Source organism: Ailuropoda melanoleuca, chromosome X (genome assembly GCF_002007445.2).
Source record: "Ailuropoda melanoleuca isolate Jingjing chromosome X, ASM200744v2, whole genome shotgun sequence".
NCBI classification, from domain to species: Eukaryota; Metazoa; Chordata; class Mammalia; order Carnivora; family Ursidae; genus Ailuropoda; species Ailuropoda melanoleuca.
Window position 1 is genome coordinate 29479636 of NC_048238.1, and position 11864 is coordinate 29491499.

At 37.2% G+C, this 11864-nt stretch overlaps 1 protein-coding gene across 1 annotated transcript; it reads left to right on the plus strand.

Moving 5' to 3' along the window:
• The first annotated feature begins 3458 nt into the window (after window positions 1-3458).
• LOC100467634 (E3 ubiquitin-protein ligase RLIM) lies at window positions 3459-6605 on the plus strand. Its single transcript, XM_002930974.4, has 2 exons — window positions 3459-3702; window positions 5005-6605. Exons 1-2 carry the CDS (start codon window positions 3459-3461, stop codon window positions 6603-6605), a joined length of 1845 nt encoding a protein of 614 aa, XP_002931020.2.
• The last annotated feature ends 5259 nt before the right edge of the window (window positions 6606-11864 follow it).

Here is an 11864-nt window from a genome sequence, read left to right on the forward strand (position 1 = left end):
AAAAATCCCACCAGGGAGCTAACTGGTCACATAACATTATCTCACTCTTTATTAAGGTATCACTGAAAGACATTTTAGTTCCTACCAGACCCATTCTGTTTCTTAATATAAACCAAATGCTCAGTGGTAATTTACTTCAGGATATTTTCTCTTCATCTGACAATTAAATGAGTATTATTCGGCCAAGGTATCAGAATACATTCTATAATATGTGAAACACATATGAAAATAGGGACACTTGAAAAAGGATCTCATGGTACAGAAAAATAGGAAATTTATCTAACAGATTAACATTATATGCTTAACCAGATTTGATTCATAATCAAATGAAAATGATTGCTCATTTATTTCAACTTAATTATATGCAACTTCAGTGTCTGATACTTATTAAATAAATGACAAAAAAATCTGTATTCTTATATTTTCATAAAAGACTAAACCCAATTAAACTTATATGAACAAGTTAACTTTATTAAATGGACAATAGCGAGTAAGTTTTAGATGGCAAATTTATTAAAAATTACTTTTTGACATCTGACTAGTTCACTGATCATATCACTTTCTTGTTGCAACTATTAGGAACCTTCCAACTGTAAGTGACAGAAATTCTACACAAGCTTTACATTAAAAAATAAAAGAAGAAGAGACGCATTGGTGTATAGATCTAAAGATCCTAAGGCACATCTAGCTTCAGGTATTTCTCAGATTTTTTCTTAGGTATCTGGTCTGTTCTCCATCTGTTTTTCTCNTGCCCCGATCATATCACTTTCTTGTTGCAACTATTAGGAACCTTCCAACTGTAAGTGACAGAAATTCTACACAAGCTTTACATTAAAAAATAAAAGAAGAAGAGACGCATTGGTGTATAGATCTAAAGATCCTAAGGCACATCTAGCTTCAGGTATTTCTCAGATTTTTTCTTAGGTATCTGGTCTGTTCTCCATCTGTTTTTCTCTGTCTCTTTATGTTGATTTTCCTCATTCTTGGGTACACAAGATAGCCCCAAGCATCTTCAGGTTTACATCCTACCAGCTTAGAAACCTCATTAAAAAATAATTTTTCATTTTTAGTAGTTATAAGTAACATCTCAGATTTAATTTTTTAAAAATTTGTTTAAAGACTTATTTATTTGTGAGAGAGAGAGACAGAGCATGGGGTTGTGGGGGGAGGAGCAGAGGGAGAGAGAAACAAGCAGACTCAGTTCCATGACCCTGAGATCATAACCTGAGCCAAAACCAAGAGTCAGATATGCAACCAACTGCGCCACCCAGGCGCCCCAGATTTAACTTTTAAACACACTTTTGGGGGTGCCTGGGTGGCTCAGTCATTAAAAGCATCTGCCTTTGGCTCAGGGTGTGATCCTGGAGTCCTAAGATCGAGCCCCGCATCAGGCTTCTCCACTGGGAGCCTGCTTCTTCCTCTCCCACTCCCCCTGCTGTGTTCCCTCTCTCTCTGGCTGTCTTTTTCTCTGTCGAATAAATAAATAAAATCTTTAAAAAAAAAAAAAACATACTTTTGGTCACATGTCCATGCTTAAACCAGCTACTATAACCAGCAATTTGAGATCTGCTGATTAGACATGGCTGCATCATGTATTCTTTCCTTTATCTGTGGCAGTGAATTCAGCTGAACCTAAACCAACTGGACTAAGATTGAACAATCAGTTTTTCCTTCAAGAAAATCAGGGTGCTATTATCATAAGTATGTTAAGTGGACACTAATCAGGCAAAAACAAAACCCATTATCTGTTCTCAAAAAATAATAAAACATCTGTATCCTATTTCTTACAGGAAAAACTCAAAACTGAATTTATAGTCTCTGTCAATTATTCATTCTGGGATAAATTTCACATCATTTCCACCCCAACTCCAAAATTGTGGCCACAGTTCCCCAAAGAAGCCAAGGTCTTTCAAGTCTGTTCCTTCAGTCTGACATACTCTCTCTTCACCAACACACACCCAACTGACACTTTCTACCAGTAGAAACTCATAATTATATTTAAAGATCCAGATTTAAATGTACTACCTATGAAATATTTCCCAACTCCCGTTAAACAATCATCACACAGTTCCTTGTACTTATACAATATTATAGATATAAATCTCTTATCACATATATTTTCATAGTTTCTATGTGATGTTTCCATCACCTGGTAAATAAATTACTTGGGAGTACAGACTTCTGTAATATTTGACATATCTCTAGCGGACATTAACTGATTATTTATGCTGGACAGACACATTGTTAAATAAGTCCAACTGAATAATGTTTCAAATTCCATAGCCAAATCTTGTCTTTACTCGAACAATCTGAAGGATTCCAAAACAAGTGTTAAGTGGGACTGGTAAGATTAATGAGTTCAAAAACTCTTAGAGGTCTCCTTCAGATAGCACTGTAGATGAGCGTTATTCTCACCATGCCATCCTGGCTGCACTTAAACATACATGGAACAAAATCAGCAGAATCAGTACACATTACGGCAGGCAAAATAGCTATTTTAGATCTGTTTTAGAAGTGCCTGTGATGTTCTGGCTAGATTTAAGGATTATTTATAATATTTATGAGAAAGGAGACCAAAAATGAAACTATGCTTGTGTGGAGAATTCTTTAAGGAATTCACCAGAAAAACTGCCAAAGTTTTTGTTTGTTTTTGTTTTGTTTTGCTTTAACAGAAGCTTGAGGGACTGTATAATTCCCATTAAGAGTGAAAAAGATAAAAAAATATTTTAAAATAATAATAAAAAAATGATAATAAAAGAATGAAAAGGAAAAGATCCAACTAGAGAAATTCAGCTATGGCTCTGGTCAATTATCAAAAGCTGTGGGCTTTCTTAATATCTGTGATTTGAGGAATTCATGAGGAGAAAAGAGGGAGTTCCCTGGACACCTGAAAATGAGAATTGTTACATTTGACTAGAATGACTTTGGTGTGACATTTTGAAGAAGTCAATCATATGTAATATAACTAGCTGCAACTGGGTTCTTTAATTTAACATACAAATAACTAGAGCAGAGCAGAGCCTGGAAAAGACTCCTGAAAACCGGACAATAGGCTCATGCAGGTAAAAGGCGGTGAAGGACAGTGCTTGGCACACAATGAGCCTTGGCAGTATTTGCTGGTTTTGAATGAAATGAAACCTACCTTGAATATAGTCCCTAGTTGGAAGCCATGACATAGACAATGGTTACCTAGGCAACGGTGCCTAGCAAGCTCTCAGATAACGGCTCTCAACCAAGGACTCATCAGAGGCTTCAGAGCTGTGGTTGGGAAGGCAGGAGAAACCTACGCGGAGGCAGATCTAACTGCAGCGGGTCCTGACACTCCAACCGAAGCAGAAAGAGAATCCAGTTATTGTATTTCATATATTATATATATACTCATATATAAATTAAGATCCAGTTATTGTTTTTCAACACCGTGTCATAAAAGTTAGGTATCTTTCCACTCATTCATCAAGATGGAAAATTCAGGTTTCAACGATGAAGAAGATGAATCTGCGGCCCTGCGCAGAAGTCAGATGAACCGATTGGACCGGGAAGATGATTTCTATCAATTTGTAAATAACCTGAGTGAAGAAGATTACAAGCTTATGAGGGATAACAATTTGCTAGGCATCCCAGGTGAAACTACATTAGAAGAGTTGCTGAGGAAACTTCAATGGATTAAAGACAACCCATGGCAAAATTCAGACGAAAATACAGGTATATTTCAGTTTTAGGGAGAATAGAATGGGATGGGTAAGTCACTTCATAGTAGTGTCAGCCAAAGATGATACAGAAGTGGCACACATTAATTTGGTGCTAAGTAACTTCTCATTAAAAAGAACTGGTATTTACTTGATTTTCTGTGAGAATGTCCAGATATGTTTTTTCCCCCAATTCACATTTGGGTTACTTTAATTGGGCAACAGTGTGAAATAGCCTATTGATATTTTTCTTGGTTTTCCACCTCAACTAAAAGTTCCTCCTACTTCCTGAATTATTTTTTTGTACAAAGACATGGACTTCTTTACCAACAAAAAATATTATATACTCCATTTAACTGGGGGTAATTTTGCTCCCACTCCCCAAGGGACATTTGACAATATCTGGAGATATTTTTGTTTGTCAAAAATGCTGAGTGGGTGTTACTGGCAAATAGTGGGCAGAGGCCAAGAGTACTGCCAAACACCTCACAATGCATAGGATAGCTCCCCAGAACTAAGAATCATCCAGCACCAAAATGTTAACAGTGCTAAGGTTGAGAAATCCTGCTCTGATCAGGTCTGGTGCTTCTCTCCTAGTGTGAAGTAGAGAATTTTACTATCGAATGAAGACGACATATAATAGTTTGGTTCTTAAGTACAGCCTCATATATACATGCTAGGTTCAGTCTATTTATTTGATCTGACCTTCAATTTCACGTCAACTCAAAATCTTGGTAATATTAAGAAATATTCAAAAACTTTTAAACCTATAAACTTTATTTAAATTTGGACAATGGCTACAATAGTCTTATATTTTAAAATAACTTTATGTATTACCATAAGCACTTAAGAGCCTAGAAGAAATAATGTTGTAGGCTAATGAGAATTAGGCAGTTATGTAAACTGAACTAAAATACTAGCACTGTACCTAAACTTTGTTTAATTGCATTAACGTTTTGACAGTGGAGTGAAAAAGTGTAGTCTCTTGACTGTCCTTCCATGGTGGTACACAAGGCCATGTATATGATGAAATAATGAAAACAGACTTCCTCCAGATATCTTTAAAAAAAATTATCTAAATTTATCTAGGATTAGCTAGCTCTTTTCAGAAGGAACTCAAACTTCCCTGCCTTTACTTGTAAATCTAGAAAATGCAGCTTACAAAATATTAACTCTATAAATGTGAAATGTTTAAAACATCTGAGTATTAAAGTTCTAATTTTTTGTTTGCTTTTGAAACAAGGTTTCAGAGTGCTATTTTATGATGGTTCTAATTTTGGTAGTTCCTTTCTGCCCCCACTTTTTTTTTTGTTAACAGGTGGAGGAGATTCTTCTGACAATACATCTAGTGATGACTCTCTATTAGATCGGGTTAACTCTTTCGGACAAACTGAAAATGCAACAAGTGGGCAAACAGAAAACCAGTATTGGGAAGAACTGAGCCAGATTAATTCAAATAGCGATAATGCCAGATTTGGTTTAGAAATAAATTTTAATGTTAATAACGGGAGCCCAAATCCAGAGAACGAATATGTACCATCCACAAGACTTCCCAGAGGAGACAATATGGAAAATATCCAAAGGCAAGTGGAAAATTCACAATCTGAATCATTTATTAGACCATCTACACCAGAACAAAGTACAACTGAAGCATTAATAGAAGCCCCAGTTACCAGAGGACAGCGAAGAGCAAGAAGCAGGAGCCCAGAGCATCGGAGAACCAGGGCAAGAACTGAAAGTAGTTCAGCTCCAAATTCACTGAATGAACTTTTACTAAGATTTCATCAGAATATAGCACCTGAGATTTTTGAGCAGCTTCTGGTAGAGGAGACTGAATTATTTTCTAGAATTCAGCACGAAGACACATCAAGACAGGAAATAACTGGACCCGAGCTGCAAAATAGGGGTCTTTTTTCAACTTCTAGATTCACTGAATCTTCGGAATTGGAACAGATAAGTTCAACTATACTGTTCAATCTTGAAGTAGGACAAGTTCATCTTGAGGCATATTCTCACACTGATAGCATAGATAGCACAACTCCATTAACATATGAGACACCATACAACACTGTCACTTTAGACAGTGAACAAGAAGAACTTAGTCATATGTTTTCATATTATGAGCAGACAGATGCTTATCTCAGTACCACCGGAATTCCCATTCACAGACTTTTAAATACGGATTTAAATGATACAACATCTATTACAATTCAGAACACATCTACAGAGACAATGACAAGATTCAGTGACTCAAGTGAATTTATGGACAGTGACAGTAATATAATAGACAGTGTCTCAACCTCAAGTCAAAACACAGAAAGGGCAGAGTCACCAGATGAGAGAGATGGTTCTGGTGGTTGGACAAGTTCTGGTTCCAATTCAAATTCTAGTTCCGATTTACATTCAAATTTTCCACTGATTTCCAGTACAAGTTCCAGTTATGTATCTAGTTTCAATTCTAGTCCTATTTCCAGTTCCAGCTCCAGTGATGAAAATTCAGAAATTAGATCACTGATGTTTGAAGACAGTAATGAAATAAGCTTACCATCAGGATCACCATCAGAAACCAGGCGAGAAAGGAGACCTATGAGCCCAGTAATATTTGAAGAAAGTAACTCTTGGGCCTCCCTTAATTTGGACCATTTTTTCCTCTTGAATGAAGACCATCATGACCAACCTAAAGGACTCACCAAAGCACAAATTGACAACTTGCCTATAAGATCTTTCGGTAAATGTGCTGTATTAAAAGCCTGTACTATTTGCATCACAGAGTACACAGAAGGCAACAGACTTCGCATCCTACCTTGCTCCCATGAATTTCATGTCCACTGTATCGATCGCTGGCTGTCGGAGAACTCTACCTGTCCTCTTTGTCGTGGAAAAGCAGTAGATTCTGGTGAAAGAGAAAATTCTGATTGAGATCTGAATTCTCAGCTATATAAACTGTTATCGTGATGAACATAGTGACCTTCCTAACGTCCACTTTTGGAGTTATTCTTAAATATAACAATCTGCATCTAATCTAATATTGAATCCTGATATAACAATCTGAACTGACTCATTTGTTCCTGAAGGAATGATTGGACTTTCCCTAATTTCTGTTCCAAAATAAAAGAAAATGTAAAAAAAATCAAACAATGTTGTCCTATCTGAGAGCAAAAACAAATTTCACACCATAATGGATCGCTGAATTTCAAAAGAAACTTAACGGGTACACTGGGGTGGGATGTTCCTGATTCCATGAGAGAAATGTCTGAATATATAATCAATCCAGATAGAGCCAAGTAGTCTTATCTAGTCATGCAAATCCCAGACATCTCATAGCCCTGTCTCATCTTAGATGTGAATGCAAAGAAACAGGAACACAACCAAAATAATTAAGCAAGTTAAGAATTTATTAGAGTCACATAAAAAAGTCATTACATTCATAGAATGCTGTAAAAAGCTTTAAAAACTTTGTCTTCCTATCTCTCTTCCCAGCAGTTTATCCCAACCCTTAATACTACCATTAGTTTCTCCCATTTTCCACTACCAAAATATCAGTTACGATCCTGGGCAAAAAATGAGGGCAGACTTGAAAAGGGTGATGGAATAGAGTTTAATGAAGAGACTATTTACTAAAAGTGTGTAAAGAACGAAAGGAAACAAAGAAATGATGAAGTATCCTGAGGCTAGCAACTGTGAAAAGCCAGTATTATCACCATTAGGCTTCAAGGGGTATAGCGAGGCAGTAGTTGCCTCGAACTTCCCCGTGCCCTCCATTCTGCTCTTTGACTCAGCTCTTTAACAATCCTCTTTTAATTTTCCTTTCATCTACTCAGAGCTGGTACCATGAAGAAGAGAACAAGTACATTTTATCTTTAGAAGTGATGAGATGACAAACCCACAGAATTTAATTATGTTGCTCTTAAACATGTCACACTTAGGTTTGCTGTGACTGTAAACAACTAAGGAAAAAAGCCAGTATAGATATTTCTTCAATTTTTGCTTTATAATTACATTCAAGTCTCTATTTTTTTTTAAAGATTTATTAATTTTAGAGTGTGTATGGGTGGGGGGACAGGGGCAGAGGGAGAGAAACTCAAGCAGACTCTGTGCTGAGAACAGAGCCCAATGCAGGGCTCGATCCCATGACCCTGAGATCATGACTCGAGCCGAAACCAAGAGTCCGACACTTAACCAACTGAGTCACCCAGGCACCCTGAATTTCTTTTTATTTATAAGTTTAGTTCATATAATTTTTAAAAACATATCCTTAATTCTTATAATGTGTCTTATGGTTTATATATCTTAATCTTTATGTGAATGATCCAAACTACCCAATTATTGCTTAGAACCTCCCAAGTTGTAATTCGAAAAACTGGAGTTCAAAAACACGCCTACATAATTCAATTCTAATCATCCCCATCAAAGTATCACCCAAAACCATGACACTATAAAATCAAATGTTAGGTCATGCTTCCTTTCCACCAAATATAGTGAAGGATTTTTCTCCTAATTCAGCTCAGAAACTCTGGAGTTTTTTACTTTTTTGTTTTTGTTTTTGTATATTGGCCAAATGAGCAAATTTTACTTGAAATTTTCAATACTGGTTTAGGTGACAGTACACTGTACTATAACCAAAGCAACAGTCATAAATTTTGTACAGTGTGCAATCTATATCAATATGGTCAGTGCTGAGTATAAACTTTCTCTAAAAATTTAAAGTCAGAATCATCACTGACCTTTTTTTTTTTTTTAAAGATTTTATCTATTTATTTGAGAGAAAAAGAATGAGCAGGAGGGAGGGGCAGAGGGAGAAGCAGACTCCCTGCTGAGCAGGGGACCCGATGTGGGGTTCAATCCCAGGACCCTGAGATTATGACCTAAACCAAAGGCAGATGCTTAACCAACTGAGCCACCCAGGCACCCCTGACCTTTATTTTCTATGTGAATTGCTGGCAGCCACAGTAATTACACAGAAACATAAAATATAAACAAGGTATGCTGGTGAAGTCTTTTAATACATCTTTGAGCTAGAATATTTTTTACATAAAAGATATTTGCATGGCTGGGAATAAAGTCTTAAATTAACCTCTGAAATTCACATTAAATTCTGAAAATTGTTTGAATATTCTGATCATTACTACATATTTTTGACACTACATCTATTTCATTAAAAGTGAGTAGAATAATTATAGCAGTACTTGTCTTCTTGCTATCCTAATGTGTTCCAATCTTCCAGAGGATAACAACTGTCTCATCAATGCTTCAGTACATTCACACATGCCTTCTGTAGTAGAATTCTAAAACGGCCCCCAGTGATTTTTAGAGTAGCCCCTCCCCTGGAATATCACCTGTGAACGTGATGGAATATCATTCCCATTCCTAGGTTATGATGTACGGTACAGCTGATTGGGAGATTATCCAGAATGAGCCTGACCTAATCAGGTGAGCCCTTAAAAGTCACAGGATTTCTAGACCAGATAAGATGGTTTATACTCCTCTCTCCCTGCTCCCCGCTCTGTAAGTACAACTATATATCCTAGAAATAACATGAGACAACCAAAGGAGAACTCTGAAAGTTCTAAAGGAAAAAGTGAATTGGTTAGGGGCCCATGGAATGGATGAACAACTTCGTGGCAGGACATCTTATGACCCCCTCCCAAAAGGAAAAGGTGACCCAGGCTTAGCGCTTCCTAACTCCCAACTTAGTAACAGAAAGCAGTTCAAATAGGCTCTTCCTATACCAGATCAAATGGAAGTCCCACTGAAAACACCAGGTGAGCTCTGCAGAAGCTGTAAAGAGAGAAAAAAAAAAAAAAATTGGAAGCCCTGCTAACAATAAGTGACCTGGAAAAGTGCTTTCCTTTCCTACTGGACCTGAGGCCCCCTTTCCCCACCCAGACATACTGGTGATCAAGAGTACCAGCAAAAGTGATCCCACCATATAAAGCTCCCACCTGGAAAATGGTCTTCTCCTAAGACTCCTCTCCCATACACAGAGATACCAGGCAACTTGCCTATTCCTACCAACACAAAAAGCTCTTAAGTTGGTAAGTACCCACCATCCCTTACAGACACGGGAGATCCTGACAAGTGCCGGGCCCAGGAAGTGCTCTTCATCCAAGTGGACCAGAGTTTCCCTTGCCAATTAGGGAGTTAAATCTAGGGGGTTTTATGGGCTCTTTGGTGTGGACTGTTTGTTTTTTTTTTTAAGATTTTATTTATTTATGTGACAGACAGCCAGCGAGAGAGGGAACACAGCAGGGGGAGTGGGAGAGGAAGAAGCAGGCTCCCAGCGGAGGAGCCCGATGTGGGACTCGATCCCAAAACGCCAGGATCATGCCCTGAGCCAAAGGCAGATGCTTAAGGACTACGCTACCCAGGCACCCCTGGTGTGGGCTGTTTTAATCTGATTAACCCTCCATGTGCCTGTCACCCAATCAGGTTTCTGTTCATTCACATGGGAAAGGGTGGAGGGCTCCTTCCAGGGTGGTATAAAATACATTTAAGGGCGGTTTCCTCTTGGTGGGGGGAGACCCTTGTCCCTGCCTGCTTTTCTTCCAACTATCCTTCATTACTTATTTTTAAGAATCTACAGGTATGAGAGAAGTTCTGAAAATGGAGAAATTATCCTTATAAGAGACATTTACATGTATAAGGGAAATTTCCATTTGCAAGCGTGTCTCTTTTGCTGTACCAGGAAGAGGGGGATTACTCAATCCCTAGAAACTCCTATCAATGGAGAAGACAAGGATTTAAATTTACATAACAACCTTTCTCTTGTTTACTGTGCTTTTTCTAGAACTCTCCCAAGTGGCTCCCCACCCCAAATATCTTTTGTCTTTAACTGACAATAATATTTAAGGTTATGGCTTTGGCCATTTGGGGAAGTTAGTTTTCCCTGGTGTCTCCCATGTATACAAAAGGTATACATGTTATTAAACTTTTGTTTGCTTTTCTCCTGTTAATCTGTCTTGTCAATTTTATTTTATTTTATTTATTTTTTAAAGATTTCATTTATTTATTTGACAGAGAGAGAGAGACAGCCAGTGAGAGAGGGAACACAAGCAGGGGGAGTGGGAGAGAAAGAAGCAGCCTTCCAGCGGAGGAGCCTGATGTGGGGCTCGATCCCAGAACACCAGGATCACGCCCTGAGCCAAAGGCAGATGCTTAACGACTGAGCCACCCAGGCGCCCCATGTCTTATCAATTTTATTATTAGACCAGCCAAAGAAACTAGAAGGGTAGAAGGAAAATTATTCCCCCCCCATACATGATTCCTGTAGATATATTTTTGCAAATAAACACTTCTATAGTGAACTTGCCACCATAGAACACTGGTGGAAGCAAAGCATTTATGAATAAAGTAACTAGTGGTGCACAATTATATATAACTTATGCAGGAAACTATTAGGTATGTAGCATGCAAAGGCAGTCTATTAATCTAAGAGTATAATTTATAACAGAGATGAAAGAAGACACACAATTGTTATGACAGCATAAATGCTCTCAGAATTGCATTTGAGATACTATTATAAAGTAGGCCAAAGAATGGCAGAGAAAAACAGATTTCTTAAGTATGCAAGGCCTAAAAAGAATAATGGACATTTTAGCTTCTTTTTCATAGAAAAGTAGGAAATACATTAACAATGAAACTGAAAATACAACATAATAGTTTTCATTGAATTTTTTTCTTTCTGGTTACTAGGTCTTTCTAGAATCCTTCTAACCGATCATTTAATACTCATTTCATTGCATTCTGTATATCCAGTTTGGTTATGATTTCTAAAAGTAATACACTTTATTTATAAACTTCAATATTTCACAGAATATACACAATATTAAGCCCAGTATTATGGTGAAATTGAGTAAAATCTAACATTACCAAATATTCTCATAATGAGATTTCATAGTATATAGGGAAAAAAACAGAAATGAAATAACATATGAACATCCACATCCTACACCTACTTCCACTTGAGTAACACATTATACAACAGTCCCTTGACATTCATAAAAGATTAATGGTCTCAAGACTAAAAAAAAAAAAAATCCAAATTCATAGGAATTAATCTATTCCAGCACTAATTTTACCACCCTCCCTTAAAAATAATGTCACCCTTTCTTAAAAGTCTATTCTAAGCCAAGCTTTCGATCATAGTCCAGGGGTTCAGAGCAAGTCTCCCCCAAAATG